At 34.9% G+C, this 17,622-nt stretch overlaps 1 protein-coding gene across 1 annotated transcript in view; it reads left to right on the forward strand.

Annotated features, from left to right (window-relative positions):
• The window catches only part of LOC143247387 (uncharacterized), a 30,330-nt gene extending 20,613 nt beyond the window's left edge, over nt 1-9,717 (forward strand). Inside the window, exons 5-7 of the mRNA XM_076495380.1 lie at nt 688-809; nt 1,689-1,867; nt 9,159-9,717. Of these exons, the coding sequence (XP_076351495.1) occupies nt 688-809; nt 1,689-1,867; nt 9,159-9,478 (621 nt within the window). The 3' untranslated portion in view covers nt 9,479-9,717. The remainder of the gene's footprint in view (nt 1-687; nt 810-1,688; nt 1,868-9,158) is intronic.
• The last annotated feature ends 7,905 nt before the right edge of the window (nt 9,718-17,622 follow it).

The following is a 17,622-nucleotide window of genomic DNA, read 5'->3' on the forward strand; positions in this document are numbered from 1 at the left end:
CTTTCTTTGAACTGACAGACTAGAGGGACGGCAACAATATCAACGGGATTTGGCTGTCACTCTTATATCACGCACTTGTCCTAAAAAACGTGTGCAGAAACTGGTCCCAACACACGATTTATTGGATTCATCGACTGATCACGTTAACCACAACGATAAGAAAAACTTCATAGTAAAATTAAAAAAAGAGACTCCTTAAGAATATTCATAAGGCAGTATTACACAATATAGAGACTGATAATTCGTAATTTCATTGTGCTTGTTTTACTTAATGTACGTGAGCAGAGAAGAGGAAAATATATCATTGTTTGTTTGTTTTTTGAATTTCGCGCAAAGCTACTCCAGGGCTATCTGCGCTATCCGTCCCTAATTTAACAGTGTAAGACTAGAGGGAACGCAGCTGGTCATCACCACCCACCGCCAACTCTTGGGCTACTCTTTTACCAACGAATAGTGGGATTGATCGTTACATTATAAAGCCCCAACGGCTGATAGGGCAAGCATATTTGGTGTGACGGGGATTCGAACTCGCGGCCCTCAGATTACGAGTCGAACACCTTAACCCACCTGGCCATGCCGGGCCAAATATATCATTACAGCTGCTGGTTAAACATTTCATCTATTAGCACACTAAATATCAAAGACTCAGCTGTGAAATTCATTTATCTGTTTATTTTATTTTTTCAGAATAATTCTAGAATAGACACCATGATCGTGGTTCACGAGAATAGAGATATCGTCACTCATAATTCTCGTCGATATCTTGTGCAATGTAACTTCGTACCAGAAGCGTTTACTATTCGAGCTTCGTGAGTACAGAATTCTGTTAAGTTAGACGAAAAACAAAAGTGTTCATTATACATTATATTCTTAAACTAAAATGTTCAATAAGCCTAGATATCTACCAAATTAGATGTAAAAATAAAAATTGGTGAATAAACGTAGAATTCTTCTTAGACATAAAACAGAAATGTGTAGAATTCTAGCTAGACGTAAAACAAAAATGCTCGGTTAGGGTACAATTATATTTAGACGTAAAAATATTAAGTGTAAGATCATATCGGTTAGTTGTAAATAAAAAATGTTCAATGAACCTACCAATCTTCTGAGTTAGGTATAAAACGAAAGTATTCAATAAACGTAGAATTCTTCTTGGACGTAAAAATATTATTAAGTGTAGAACTTTAGTAACTTCAAGTTTAAACAAAATGTTTAATAAAATTATAATTATAGTAAGTTAAATGTAAAAAAAAATGACATTTATTTAAAAATTATACTATGTTAAATGGAAGATAATATTGCTCAAATTATGTACTGGCAACGAAATTACATTTGTTTATCAGTGAATTTCTACGATCCATTTTCGCATTTCAACCGTTGCTCTTACTAAATGCGAGCATTTTCGTTAAATAAATCAGTGTAATGTTTAACGGAAGCATACAAAAATCTAACAATTGTAAAACTTGCAATGTTACTTTATGCTACTTTAATAATGTATCGTCAATTAATATTTACGTCTAATTTTGAACCTATAAGAAGGCCCCCTTTATTTAGTTGTTTTTTTAATCTAGTCTATTCCACTGCCTTGACAGTAACCGTTCCTTCGATGCAGTTTAATTATAAGGTTATGATATTAACCTTGTTCCTTTTGTTTCATTGTGAAATGTATAGATTTAAATATGTTATAGGATGAAAGTTCCCAAGCCCAATAAGAACGACTTGGACATGGAACCCGTAAAGCAGGTCCTCAGCGACACAGACAGAAATGACATTTTTACCTATGATCATTATAAAGAGAACAACGTCAGAGACTCAAGGATTCTGGCCCAACAAAGTTCTGCAGTGGACAAAACTGTTAGAAACACAGGTGACAATTAATGTCTTTATATTGATACAAATGAAATAATCGATATAGTATAGAGTATCTTGATTCATAATTATTTAAATATTGACCAAAGGCTGAACATTTTCTCATATTTCCTAACTTTGTTCAATGTTACCTCACATCTAACTTCATAACACTGATAAAAGTCTGTTAGCATGACAATACACGTCATTGACAACAATGCTTAAGTATACTATAGTGTACAATTCTCCCTTTATTAATAGCAATCAAAACTGAACTTCTACTACGAGAATAGTCCCCAAACTATTACACCTGTTCCAGCAAGATTAAATGCCTTGTGTTGATTTACTCTGACAGATAAAAAAGAAGTGAAATGCAACTAATCAATCCACACCAAATGCTTCCATTCAGTAAACCATTCACCACAAATTCCCATAGAGGGCGCTATTATTTCTCTTACTTGAGAATCTATTTTGCTAGTACAATCGTACATAAACATCAAATACTTCATTCTTTATTATTTACCTGTTTAGTGATTTACACTTCAGACACAATACAAAGAGGGTTCACTTCAGCATAATAACAATATATATATTTCCCCCGAAGAAGATTTTACCATTTTTTAACAATAAGACTTGAAAGCAAGTCACAGTACACCTTTTATGTCGAGTCACGGCTATTCTCAATCCACCTGCTTGTCTTTCATTTCAAGTGTAATCACATTTCCTTTGTGGAATCGCTACACAATAAAGGGACCCTAAACGACAACATGTTTAGACAAGCCTCAGCTAAGTTTGTTCGTTTGTTTTTTGAATTTTGCGAAAGCTACACGATTGCTGTCTGCGCTAGCCGTCCATAATTTAACAGTGTAAATCTAGAGGGAATCTAGATAGTCATCATCATCTAGTGCCAACTCTTGAGCTACTCTTTTACCAACAAATAGTGCAATTGATTGACACATTATAACACCCCACAGCTGAAAGGGCGAGGATGGTTGGTGCGATGGAGATTCGAAACCGCGACCCTCAAATTACGAGTGGAGTGTCTTATCCGCTTGGCCATGTCGGGCCTGCTAGAAGATTCTATTTTCTCTGAACAGAAGTTATAACTAATGTTTATTGTAGTTACAAAATATGTAATACGTTCCGAAGACCAGTATTCTAACTATTACTCCTAATGTTCATCGAAAGTCTTATTAATTTACTGATTACTAAATAATACAAAACAACATGTTTCGTATTTATTTACTTTGGCACACACAACAAATATCCAAATTCCATTAATGAAAACGAGTAAAAGAACGTTTTTATTTCTTTTTCTATATACACAAATAGTATCGTAACTTTAGTATCAAAAGTGGTGATTGTGGGAAGGGGGAGATTTCTGTAGTTAGAACATTTATAAGATTATTTTATCAAAATGTATTCTATCCTCGAAAACGTGTCCTCCGAATACCCCACTTAAAATGAGGCCTATGTTTACAAAGATTAAAACAACAACAACAAAAAAAGGCGCTAATCGATATTTCAGGTCTCGCGTTATTGTTTTCATGACCAGATAAGTGTTTCTATCTCTTCATACGCTCTCAAGAGGGAAGACGGATACTATTTACTAGCCCTAGCTAGACCTTAACTTTTAGCAACAGTAAAAGGGGAAGGGGTGAAGTCATACAACTAGCTTGTTCGGAAGACAACCAAGGATGACTTTCTTCTCTGATGTCCTTCTAAGTGTATGCTCTCTATTAGTAAAGTGGGAACGTGTGTTCTTTAGTTACGAAAAAATAACCATTTCGTTTTGTGAACCTACGAGCCAGCTCTCTACATTATCTTATCAAGATCAATGGATTTCCTAAGAATCGAGTTACGTTTGAAAGAACATGCTTAAGTACTGTGTAAAGAGAAAAGTTCAAACTTACACTCAGAACCGACGTTCAGTGTCTAATGTGTTTGCTTAATACGATATACACTAGCTAAATATTCGCCAGTCTTGTGTTCTAGATATGTGTTTATTTAATCTCTGAAAAACTTTATTTGTGTTATAAATAATTCTCTTTTTTTTCTTTCACCATTTCTCCCGAATGATACAATGAACGGCTAATATACTCACTGAAAGCAAGCTACCCACTTGGATCAAAGCCAAAAGTAAATCTTCTACTTATAAAATATTTGTATGTTTGGAATTAAGTGTATAGCTACAGAATGGACTATCTGTGCTCTGTCCACCACAGGTATAGAAATCCGGTTTCTAACAATATGAGTCAGCAGACATACCACTGTGCCACTGGGGTATAATTATAAAGACTACAGTATCTTGTTTTACCAACTGAGTACCCTCGCTGTCGACAACGTTTTCGACCATAAACCCAATAATGTATCAGAAGATTTAGCCAGCTAAGTAGATTTAGGTTAGTCGTAATTCAGTATAATAAGCTAACAATCTAATATAATCTATTGTTAATGAAAGTATCATAAAAGATATAAAAGAGTACTACGTTACAAGATATCCAGCTACTTGATACTTTATATTTGTCAATCAAACATTCTCTCATATATTTACACTTTTATATATACATATGTTGCACCTTGTTTACTGAAGTACACGCACGACTGTTTTCTTGTACACAGTCAAAACTGTGACCATCTTCTCTAAACAATGGTGGGTTTGGCCGTCACATTATAACCCCCCACTACCACAACCACATCCAAAAGAGCGAGCAGGTTGGATAGCTAGATTAGAATAGATAACCCTAATCACTTGGCCACACCAGGTTGATAGTCAACATGCCGTCTAAGAAAATGCCCAGTAGTTCCCAAGGTGTTAACTGTTAACCTCCTGTCACGTGGAATATCTAGCTCGTGACAGAAAGTTTCCATTTTTTTAAAGGTAATTTTCATCTTTAGATGTTATGCATTTGAAGGAGAGACATTCAGTTCCACTCAATACCTGTCCAAAACAGCATTTAGTCATGTAAACAATATTTTGATACGTGTGGTAAAGAATATTAGTACTGGATCCCAATGAATTAGCCTGGCATGACCAGGTGGTTAGGATGCCGGCTCCAGCCGTGAGGTCGTTATAATGTATCAGTAAACCTCACTATTTGTTAGTAAAAGAGTAACCCAGGAGTTGGCTGTGATGGTGATGACTAGCTGTTTTCCCTCTAGTATTTCACTGCTAAATTAGGGACGACTGGCACATATAGCCCTCGTGTAGTTTTGCGTGAAATTCAAAACAAATCAAACACAATTAATCTGATTTATCATTGGTTTATTTGTAATATGTCTGCCGCATTAGTCAAATTGAGGTGTTTTTGTTTTTGAAGCTAGATCAACTGAAAAATCTAGATGTTTAAGCGCTCACTGAAACTTACTCTTGCTTCGTGTATATGATTTCCGTCAGCTATCCTTAACTTAAAAGCGATAAATGTGAAACGAAACAGCTAGTTAATATCAACCACCGCCAGTTTTGAGCTACTATTTTTTTTAACCAACAAAAAGCAAGATTGATCGTAACATTAAAACTCCTACAGTTAAATAACATGTTAGATAAAAAATACTGGATTCTCGAACAACAAGAAAAATGATTAACTTTATTCAAAGAGACAAATAAACGTTGACAAATTTTGTAGTTCAAATAAGTGAAGTCAAAAGGATCAAAGAAAAGACGTAGAAATATGAAGGTGGTATTTGAAGTTCAACCAAGTCAAACTCGTGATATAATACTTAAGTAATTTTATGACGACTATTCTAAGTTTTGAGGGCTACACAAATATAAACAAACAAGCATCAACGCCCACGTCAGCTTTCTTCTGTTGCTCAAAATGTACTTAGAGCTGGATAGTTGTTCCCCTCGTAAGGTCAAACAGTGAAGTTATATTGTTTTAATTACCTACAGTACTTGGACTTCAGGTGCTTCAAGGGAAAAGGTTGTTTTACACTGTTCGAATTTTATTGGTTGAATTCCTTAGAACAACTGAGAACCTTAAACTAATTAGATCCACAAATTAACGAACATATGTTCCAGCTAATCGCAAATTATGTACAACGGGCTATCCGTGCTTTGCCCTCTTCAGGGATCGAACCCGAAGTTAAGTGTTTATAAGCTCTTATGGTTACTGCTGAGTCATCGGGAAGTAAGTAATAAATTCATTTTTTGTTTGTTTTATTGGGAATTTTAGCGCATAGCTACACAATGGGTTATTGTGTTTTGTCCACCATGGGAAAATGAACTTCAGAATTTAGTGTTGTACATCCATAAACCTTACATTTATCCACTGGAAAGTTAGTATGACATGCATGTTGGCTTTCTGACACAATTAGAAGGGCACTTGTAATTTTGTCAACGTAACTAGACCTCCTTTTCAAATTATTCCTCACCTCCAACTTACAACGCTAGAAACTTGGTTTCGATACTGGTGGTTGACACAGCATGGATAACCCATTGTGTAGTTTTATGTGTTCATTACAAACTAACAGTCAATCAAATTATTTACTTTCGTTTTTAGGAATTAACTATGAAACTTGTAGTCGACAATATAAACAAACGCTTGAAGTCTGGCCTTTATGGTGAATTTTTTCCCATTATTTCATACATTTATTTCTCCTGAATACTTTATGTTTCTGTTTCATTTTGTCAGTTTACGTAATCCTTCATTTCTTCTAATTTTCCCGATAGATTTGTGTGAGGAAAAACCTGTGGAAATGTTTGCCTTTTTTTTCTAATTTTTTTGTCTACAATTCTCTCGTTCATGTTCAACAAATTTGGCAAAATTAGCAACTGAAAACTACTGATTTTGTACAGTGTGAAAATAATATCGCAAATAGGTTACGTTCGTAGTTACCGATGTATGTGCTGAGTTTTCAAACCCATTTAGGTAATTCTAATAAAAATAGAATGGTAGATGGTGATGACTAGCTGCCTTTCGTCTGGTCTTACACGGCTCAATTAGGGTCGGCTATCGCAGATAGCCATCGTTTTAGCATTGTGCGATGTCAAAACAAATCAAACCAAACCTTCAGAGACACATCTAATTACCGCAAGCTATTTTTGTAGAATCTAAGAATTTTGAAATGTTTTGGAAAATATAAACTGTATACTTTTAAAGAGAAAAAAAAAGAAACTGAGATCATACGGCTAAGTGACGAGATATAGAGATATGAAGTTAATATTTTCATTCGAGTTTCAACCGGGCCAAATCTGTGATATTATATGTAAATGTTTTCATGAGGTTTACTATAGATTTTTGGACTGCAAAATCACAAACAGATTAGCACCAAATACCGAGTCAACTGTCGGAACAGTGCTAATTAATTAACAGCAAGATATATTTGATTAATAATCATTTTCTTGGACTCCGCGTGTTTACTACTTTGTTAAATTTACCTCATTATCAGAATAATTTTATTTCTATGAATTAAAAATATATTACTTATTGAATGCAAATTATTTTATATTGTTCCTATTTCTATTTATGTAGATTAAAGATTAAACTGAAACTCAGTAAAATGTGAAATTAATAACTATTAGCAAAGTAATATGATCAATTTCATTGTATGTGTTTATCGCCATCTATTGATGTACTTTGTAGTTAATCGTAATAACTAATCTCTTGCAACGGACTTTAGCATATCATAACGAAAATTAACAGTTATCTTTGTTTATTCCGTATGTTTTATGCAAAGAAAACCATAATATTACTGTGGCAATAAACTTATGTGTTTTTTTCCACTTTACTTTATGTTTTTCGTATTTCTTCATGATATATTCATGCTCTAAGGAAACATTTACAATATTCACTGTAGATGGCAGCACATTGTTGTATTTTTATTTACGTGGTATGTTAAAGTGAATTTAGATATGTATATATAATGGTCTTAGAACTAGCTACGCCCTATATGAGAAGAAAAATATTCTGACGGTACGTCACTAAAAGGATTCTCACATATAGAATAAGTTCCTAAGAATGTTTATTATAATGAAAATATCCAACTCATATCCACGTGGAATATGCTAGAGGATTCTAAATTGAATTTGTTGATTTTTCGTATACGTATTTCTGTTTAGCAGACGATTGCGACATAAACATTAATACACAGGACTGTGGATGTGAGAATACAGTGATTCACGAGCCGTTGTCTGTAAAAAAAAATCGCACACTATATTTACGAGTCAGAGATGCGTGATGAGTGACGGTCAAATTTCACTATTCTATTTGACAATAGTAGGCTTCGTTTCGGTTTGTACGAAATTCATTAAACAAACAGATAGAAAAAACTGATGTGTGTTATCTTCCTCTCTGCTCTATATAGATTAAAACACACCTTCAAATAGTTGAATTACTTTAAGTTAATAAAAGAAAGCACACTATCAAACGAATAGCTGAACATTCATTTATTAACATCGTACAGTGTAAGATTCTATATAAGTATAGGAGAGGAGGGTGTGACACGTTATGGGTTTAAGCAGTCACCTCTGGCCCTAGTTTTGATTTTTCATGATGGCCAACTTGTTTAACCGCGGTGTTTGGAATTTTGCGTATTAGATTGGATATCACTAAAGCTTTTTGGGTGCTGTTACCACAAGCTTTAATCAGTTGGTAACTAACCAGAAACAGAAATGCATTAAATAGTTATAAATCCCTCACTGTTTGATAATGCTGATTTAAATTGCATAATAGCAATAATTGTTATATATAATTACTGAGCTATTTCTTTATTTCTTTATATGTATATATATATGTCATAAGTCTTTGGACTTACAACTCTAAAATAAGGGTTTCGATTCCCCTCGGTGGACATAGCAGATAGACCGATGTGGCAATGCTATAAAACCAGAAACACTCTCTAAAATGTGTTGCTTATATATATACATATAATATATATATATATCTTTAGCAACGCCACATCGCTCTATCTGCTATTTCCACCGATGGGAATCGAACCCCTGATTTTAGAGTTGTAAATTCAAAGACTTACTACTGTCCCAGCGGGGACCGTTTTAGAGAATAAATGTAAACACTACATTGATAACAGTTACTCAAACAGAACTTTCATACCTTTATACTCCTTTCCCTAGTAGCATATGAACTTTTAATGCTAGAAACTGAGTTTCGATACCTGTAGTAGCATATCACAAATTGCCAATGCTTGTATTTACATTGTACAAATCTCACTTATTGCTATGCAAGCAATGAAATTTCTCCTTGTATATGGTACCTAATACTGAGGAAACGTTTAGACTAATAATTGTATTTAAAGAAACAAACATCCTTCGTAATAACATTACTTCTTTCTTTTTTTTTTTTTTTGGCTAGACCCCCACGTAATTGGCCAACTTGCACTGATGGTTATTCTCGTGGTAGCTGCAGTAGTCGGATGTGCTACCGCCATCTGGTGGCTGGTGAGTGGATCCAAGAAACGAGCTGCGTCCGATATTAGTGCAGCACCAGCAGCTGGAACGTATGTCAGTTACACACCGAATAAAGATGGCTTCATCAAAGAAGAGTTTTCTCATGATGACTTTAACAAGAGTTTCCCAAAATTTTACCCTATGCCGGTAGCCTTGATGTCAGTGAAACCATTGCCAGAGATGTGTTCTTCGAAGCTTGAACTGAAAAAGCTACAGAACATTTAGAAGTCACGATATTTCTTGAAGATGTGATTCGATTTAATACACCAGAGATTCTTTGTTTGTTACAACAGTGAAATTAGGGATTTTAAGCACGGGAAATACAGTAAACAAATAAGTCTGTAGAATAGTATACACTATTTATTTAATATTATGTACCTAATAAATCCCACTGAAATACGGTGCGTTTAGTTGTACAATGTAGAGAAAGAAAAAAACAAAATAAAGTGAGTTTAATTCACATGAGAACAATTATTAAAAAGCGTTTCCTCGGAAGTTGTTTCTCTTTTCTAACGAAGTAAGTAGAACTCGGGTTGAAAACTCGAAAAAAAAACTACACAATTTCGTAATATTGTAGAACAAAGAACAGAAACAAGCGACATAATCAAACCACTAATGGTTTTAAGAACATAAAATACTCTGACGCTTATAACACCGAACTATTCATGATGTCAGAAAAACACGTAAGTTCCATAAGTCTTAACACAAAATGATAAAATCTATGTAATCCGGTCTCCCGTTGCGACAATAGTAAGTCTTCGGATTTACAACGATAAAATCAGGGATTCGATTCCTTTCGACGGACACAGCTTTGTTGTAAGATAAACACACACACACACTGTATAATCCGAACGCTTTGGGAAGGTGGATATTTCTTCTTAAGGAACAAATTGAATTGTTATTTGAGATTAAAGTGTTCAAGTTAAGCTGGTAGACTGTCACATCAGTCTCTTTAACTTGATCCAATATTCTACTTAATAAGATTTAAGTTACTGCTTTAAAATCGTAAAGAAAGATGAAATCTCAAAGTAACCTTTCCTATACGCCAGACATGGCCAGGTGGTTAAGACACTCGACTCGTAATCCAAGGGTCGTGGGTTCGAATCCTCATCATCCCCAACACGTTCACTCTTTCAGATATGGGGGCGTTATAATGTGACTCTCAATTCCACTGTTCGTTGGTAAAAGAGTAACCCAAGAGTTTGCGGTGGGTGGTGATGACTAGTTGCCTTCCTTCTAGTCTTACACTGCTAAATTAGGTAAGGCTAGCACAGATAGCCCTTGTGTAGCTTTGCGCAAATTCAAACCAACCTCTCTGTTATGTCCACCGAAGGGAATTCGAACCCCTGATTTTAGCGTTATAACTCCGAAGACTTACCACTGCTCCACAGTGTAAACTTTTAAAAGAAACCAAACGGTGATTATTAGTTAAACCCAAGATTTCTCAAGGTTATTATTATTTCCTATCAAGACATTAAGACAAATACGACAAAACAGGTACGAGATTTTTTATTTTCAATGTGAATAGTGTAAGTTATTAGTGACTGAGTTATTTAACACCATATATTTCACAGCTCAACTGAATGTGCACACTGTATCATCAAATACATTAAAACATCCCACACCCTAGCTAATAACGGGCCATTCCCAAAGTATTTAGCCATGGTTCACTGCTGCACGCAGTTTATAAAGGTCGAAATTTGCCAAATCTTTTGAATTTCTACTGCAATCTTGTCGTCTGGTTTTGTGACAAACAATAAAATTAATTGAAATGGTCAATGGGTCTCTGTCGAACTCGCATCGTCATCATGGCTGTGTCTCATGTTTCCCTTTGAGACACATGTCACCATCAAGAAAACATGTACGTACCTTCAAACAGAAAAGGTTACTGGGCGTAGAGCTAGTAATACGATGAAGGTCTAAGAAATTGAGGAAGTAATAAGACATTTATGTCAAATTTGTCGTCTCGCAGTCCACCAAGATTTTGAAACGATATTGGACATTTGGCATGAAGTCCACCATCCAGAATTGTTCCTGACTTTTTGTCGCTGTAATCTTTACTGCAAGTAGTAATTTCCCTATTACAAGTAACAACCATGCTTTTTAAATATATAATTGTATAATTAACTTCATTATAAAAGGAGGAGGGAACAGAAAGGTAAAATACCGAACATCCAACATTTCCATTCAATATGTTTGGTGTTGATAGTATTACAACAACTACATTTGGTATGTTTGGAATTTATAGTGTTACAACAACTCCATTTGATATGTTAAGTGTTCATAGAGTTACAACAACTGCATTCAGTATGTTTGGAGTTCATAGTGTTACAACAACTATATTAGGCATATTGGATATTGATAGAGTTACAACTACATTCAGTATGTTTGGTGTTGATAGTGTTACGGCTACTCCATTTAGTATGCTTCGATTGATAGTGATACAAAACCTACATTCTGTATACTTGGTGTTGATAGCGCTATACCAACTCCATTTGGTATGTTTTGTGTTGATAGTATTACAACAACTCCATTCGGTATGTTTTCTGTTAATAGTGTTACAATAACTACATTCGGCATGTTTGGTATTAATAGTGTTAAAACAACTACATTCGGTAGGTTTGGTGTTCACAGTGTAACAACAACTCCACTTCATATGTTTGGTGTTGAATGTGTTACAACACCAACATTCGGTATGGTTGGTGTCGATAGCGTTACAACAACTACATTCAGTATGTTTGGTGTTGATAGTGTAAAACAACCACATTCAGTATGTTTGGTGTTCATAGTGTAACAATAATTACATTTTGTATGTTTGTTGTTGATAGTGTTATAACATTCTGTATGATTAGTGTTCATAATGTTATAACATTCTGTATGATTAGTGTTGATAGTGTTAGAAACCTCCATTAGGTATGTTTGATATTGATAGTATTTCAACAACTCCATTCGGTATGATTGGCGTCGATACTGTTACAGCAACTACATTCAGTATGTTTGGTGTTGATAGTTTTACGACAAATCCATTCAGTGTGTTTAGCGTTGATAGTGTTACAACAACTACATTCGGTATGATTGGTGTTGATAGTGTTACTACAACTACACTAGGTATGTTTGACATTGATAGTGTTTCAACAACTACTGTCGGTATGTTTTGTGTTGATAGTTTAACATCAACTACATTCAGTATGTTTAGCGTTGATAGTTTTACGACAACTACATTCGGTATGATTGGTGTTGATAGTGTTACTACAACTACACTAGGTATGTTTGACATTGATAGTGTTTCAACAACTACTGTCGGTATGTTTTGTGTTGATAGTTTAACATCAACTACATTCAGTATGTTTGGTGTTGATAGTGCTACGAAAACTCCATTCAGTATATAGTGCTACAACAACTACATTCAGTATGTTTGGTTTTGATATTGTTAAAGCAACTCCATTCGGTCCATTCAGTATATAGTGCTACAACAACTACATTCAGTATGTTTGGTTTTGATATTGTTAAAGCAACTCCATTCGGTATGTTTGGTGTTGATATTGTTAAAGCAACTCCATTCGGTATGTTTGGTGCTGGTAGTGTTATAACACATCCATTTAGTATGTTTGTTTCCGATAATGTTAAAGTAATTTGTTATTTTTATCCATTTACTTTTTGTTTCTCTCTGTTGTCTTTTCAATTTTCCAGCATTAGAACGAACATATTTTCATTTACACAACACGTAGTTTAAACAACGATAAGTTAAGGTTTTTGAGGACATCAATTTCCAGTTGTTTTTAAGTTTTAATAGGATTCTGACCGCTAGATCACGAGAGTGAGATCCAATGTATTTTAGCAACTAATTTAAAAAACACAGCTTTCACATTAGACGGTCAGTTTAGACGATCGCCTGTCGTCGTACACAGTCCAGTTAAGAGTTGTGTGTCTGTGATGGGTTCCATTACATGTATATATTGTACAGAAGTATTTCTTTTATTATCATCTTATATCAAAAAGCCCATGAAGTGTGAAAATTAACTACACTTACATGGTTACTTGATTAGCCCTAGTCACAAAGTCAAATAGTATTAGAGTACATTTATGTGAGGTGCCACAGTACGTATATAAGTCACTTCGGTGGCGATGTGAATTCGAACCCGCGACCCTCAGCGATCGAGCGCCTATAACCACCTGGCCATGCCGGGTCCATTTGCATATGCCATGTAGTGTATATTTATAAATACATCATTACTATGAAGCGTTATAACAGACAGCTCAAACATTTTTAAAACGTAACTAAGTTATTAAAGTATAGTTAACCAAATAAATTAATGTTTTTATTTCCTTCGTTTAAGTTGGTCAGTATGCAAAAAAAAATGTTTTCTGTGTTATTTATTCGATTTGCGATCACATACAAATCAATACATTCCAATTTTAAAAAACACTTCTAAACTTTACAAAAAAATATTTTATATCTTTCGTTTTTAACACCCACAATCTAGCAAGTTTTGCCAGATATTTGGATTTGTTTATTAAACAATCTTGAGTTATACGTGAGGAAGCATGATAGAGTTCGTGCTTCGTAATGTAGAATTACAGTCACATTGCAGTAATAAATAATGAACTAGCTTTCTTCGTTCAACTTATTTAGCTGAGTTATGTATTTCATAATGTTAAAGAAATTACAAAACCGAGTGATGAAAAAAATTCTACAAAAAGTCTTAGCTAACCCATCTATTCATAACCTAAAGTCTTCTATTTATACTACAGTTAACCCAACACTGTAAGATATCTAGTCATAATACAGTAAAATCTGACATTTAATCCTGGTGTTCATGAAGGGCATACTATCATTGTTGCTGAGTTGTGTTAGTTGAATATCCGACTGTAACTAACTTGTAATTGTATTCTTATGTGACTAGACAAATGTATAAATATTCTTGTCCTTAATGGAATGTTTTAACGACTGCATTTCAAAATGAACATAAAATTTAGCAAACAACAGAATTATAACTAATAAGTTTGTTTGCTTTTGAATTTCGCGCAAAGATACACGCGGGCTATTTACGCTAGCCGTCCGTAATCTTACAGTGTAAGACTAGAGGGAGGCAGCTAGTCATTACCACCCACCGTCAACTCTTGGGATACTCTTTTACCAAGGAATAGTAGGATTGACCGTCACATTATAGCGTTGCCACGGCTGATAGGGCAATCATGTTTGATGTGACAAGAATTCGAAACCGCGACCCTAAGATTAGGAGTCGAGTGTCTTAACCACTTGGCCATGTCGGGCTTACAATTAATAAGTTGACTTCTATAGAACAGTAATTCTCAAAATATAGTTTGCCCTCTGGGCCGTTTTATCCACCGAGCAAAATTTAAATCATATAATGCAATATCTAAAATACCTTGTATTCTCAAATTACTTAAAACAGCATATAAAAACAAAACATATCTGAAACTAAATATCAGCACTGTTAATCAAGTATTCACAGTTACCAATGTTGCTACTTCCTTTCTAAAGTCATGTTATTCTTACAGAACGTTCACGAATGTTACACACACTAATACATGCGTGGAGTAAGCGACATACCTTGGTTAAAGTACGGTGGCTTATATTAGATGTATCTCACAGTATGAAGAGGCCCGGCATGGCCAGGTAGTTGGAGTGCTAGACTCGTAATGTGACGGTTATTCCACTATTCATTGGTAAAATAGTAGTCCAAGAGCTGACGGTGAGTGATGATGACTGGCTGTCCTCCCTCTAGCCTGACTCTGCAAAATTAGGGACGGCTAGTGCAGTTAGCCCTCGTGGAGGTTTGCGCAAAATTCAGAAACAAAACAAACGGTATAAAGAAATTAAAATACGTGAAGGTTACAACATAAAGCGATTAGAGTGTTAATTAAAATACGCGAAGGTTACAACATAAAGCGATTAGAGTGTTGGAAATATATCACCTTTTTAAATATTTAATTTCGTATTTTATCTCATTGGCGGCAATATTTAGAACAAGTGCTTCTTTTCGAGCCAGAAACAAACCTGTCGGTTGATGATAAACCACAGGACGTCCTGACGTGGTTTGTTGCTAAGCGCAACGCTATATATTGGCTCTTTGTGCTATGCCTTCCCTGACGATAAGCAACTGAGAATGAGAATGTTCTGAAATATGTTAATACGCGTAGAAAGAATACCAAACAACAGATTGTAACATAGGATATAACCACGAGATTCAAATAATGTGTTTACGACATTATAAGAATGCTGACGACAGTAGTAACTATCTACGTATTGAGATTAAGAAAATAATAAATGAATGAAGATATGAAAATATAAGAAAACATTTAAGGAAAGCCAACTTAAAACATTGAGATAAATAAGTTAAAACAATTTTCGAACAATAACGAATGTTTTTGGTGTGTGTGTTTTTAATTTGAAGCGTTTGTTAACATTAATGGCCCGGCATAGCCAGGTTGGTTAAGGTGTTCAACTCGTAATCTAAGGTGTGCGGATTCGAATCCCCGTTACACCAATCGTGATCGCCCTTTCAGCCGTGGGGGTGTTATAATGTTAATGTCAACATTATTCCTTGATTTGCGGTGGGTGATGATGACTAACTTCCTTCCCTCTAGTCTTACACTGCTAAATTAGGGACGGCTAGCACAGATAGCCCTCGTGCTGCTTTGCGCGAAAATCAAATCAAACAAATCTTTTTTTTTCTTTTGGCAGTTCAAACAGGCTATAATGTTTTATTTCATATATTGTTTAAGCAGGGTACCCATGACGAAGGCCCAGCATGGCTTGTTGGTTAGGGCGTTCGACTTAAATCTGAGGGTCGTGGGTTTGAATTTCCGTCACACCTAACATGCTCACCATTTCAGCTACTGAGGTATTATATTGTTACAATCAGTCCCACTGTTCGTTAGTAAAAAAGTAGTCCAAAAGTTGGCGATGATAACTACATCCGTTCCTAGTTATCACCTTTAAATTAGGGATGGTTGGCCAGTGGAGACAGCCCTCTTGTAGCTTTGTGCGAAGTTCAAACACAAACAAATAAACATTCGTGAAGAAACGTAGTTGAATAGACGGTCAACTGCCTGTTGTAGAAATACGATTGTTGGGAACAACTTTTCGAAAGTCTCCAGTTTATAGTCTTTAGAAAGGCGGACGACTTTTGAAACCTTGTCCTCTATACACTCGTGTTTCTAGAACATACAGTTGTCCCCAACTCAACTGAGTTTTATTAAGATTATAATATCACTCCAATAAAATCCAACTCGTCGTTACTGGGTAATAAAATAAAAGCTACGAACTGGCATGTAAATACATGCTCGTTTCCTCCTTTTTATCTAAAGCGCCATCTACTAAATAAAATCTTTGAAAGAAATGATATTATTTTCTAATTAATAAATCTGACGAAAAATTTCGGCTACGAGGTAAGTTTACAAGTGAGGAATGAACGGTTGTCGTAATCTCTACACATTTTATTACATTCAAGTTGAATTCTGCAAGAAGCGTGCATATATTCTTTTAGTTTGAAAACTAAATTGGCTAGATATTGTCGTTTTAGCTAAATTGCATTATTTCGAAAACTTTTATTGAAGATCATGACAATAAAGTGGTCAAAACAGTAGATGTTTTGTTCGGTTAAAATATTTCACTAGTGGAAAGTAATTACTCAGTCTTGGAGGATTCGTGTCTCCGTGGTGGAACTTGGTGAATGGAAGCGAAGAGTGAAAGACATTCATCTTTCCTCTACAGTTCTTTGTGCCATTTATTACCCTGTTTCTTTAACTCGACGAAATGAAATAACGTTTGATATCATTCGCCGCTCGTCATTGTATAAAGTGCCAAAAGAACATATATCTCTCTGCAAAGAACTCGCACTAGTAATAAGTAAATATCGTCCTCTGAACGGATGCTTACTATTCGAAAATTTACAGCTCTGTGATTCCGTCGTTATTAGCGGACTGAATAAAGGTGCATCCTTCCAAATTAGGGCAAGATTTCGAAAGAACTAAGGATTTTGTTAAGGGATCCGTTATTCATCTTCAAACAGAGAAAATAAAAGTTCATTTATCAAGGAACTGAAGACGAGCTTGAAACAGGTTTTTAATATCTTTCAGTCTTGGTTATACAACGAGACGTGAAGTACGTTAGCTATTTGAGTAAGCTTATGTTTATTAGGTTACGTGCAAGTTTCATGTTCCAAAAGGATCGTTAAGAAGTCAGTAAGGTATAAGGAACAGTCTGTATAGCGAACAATGTGATATAGAGGTAAGTTATTTTGTGTTAATACATACAATGTACACATATCGGTAAAATATTTTGCGTTCATGGATACAAAATAACATATGGATAAAATATTTTTTGTTCATACATACAATGT

Source organism: Tachypleus tridentatus, chromosome 3 (genome assembly GCF_004210375.1).
Source record: "Tachypleus tridentatus isolate NWPU-2018 chromosome 3, ASM421037v1, whole genome shotgun sequence".
Lineage (NCBI taxonomy): Eukaryota > Metazoa > Arthropoda > Merostomata > Xiphosura > Limulidae > Tachypleus > Tachypleus tridentatus.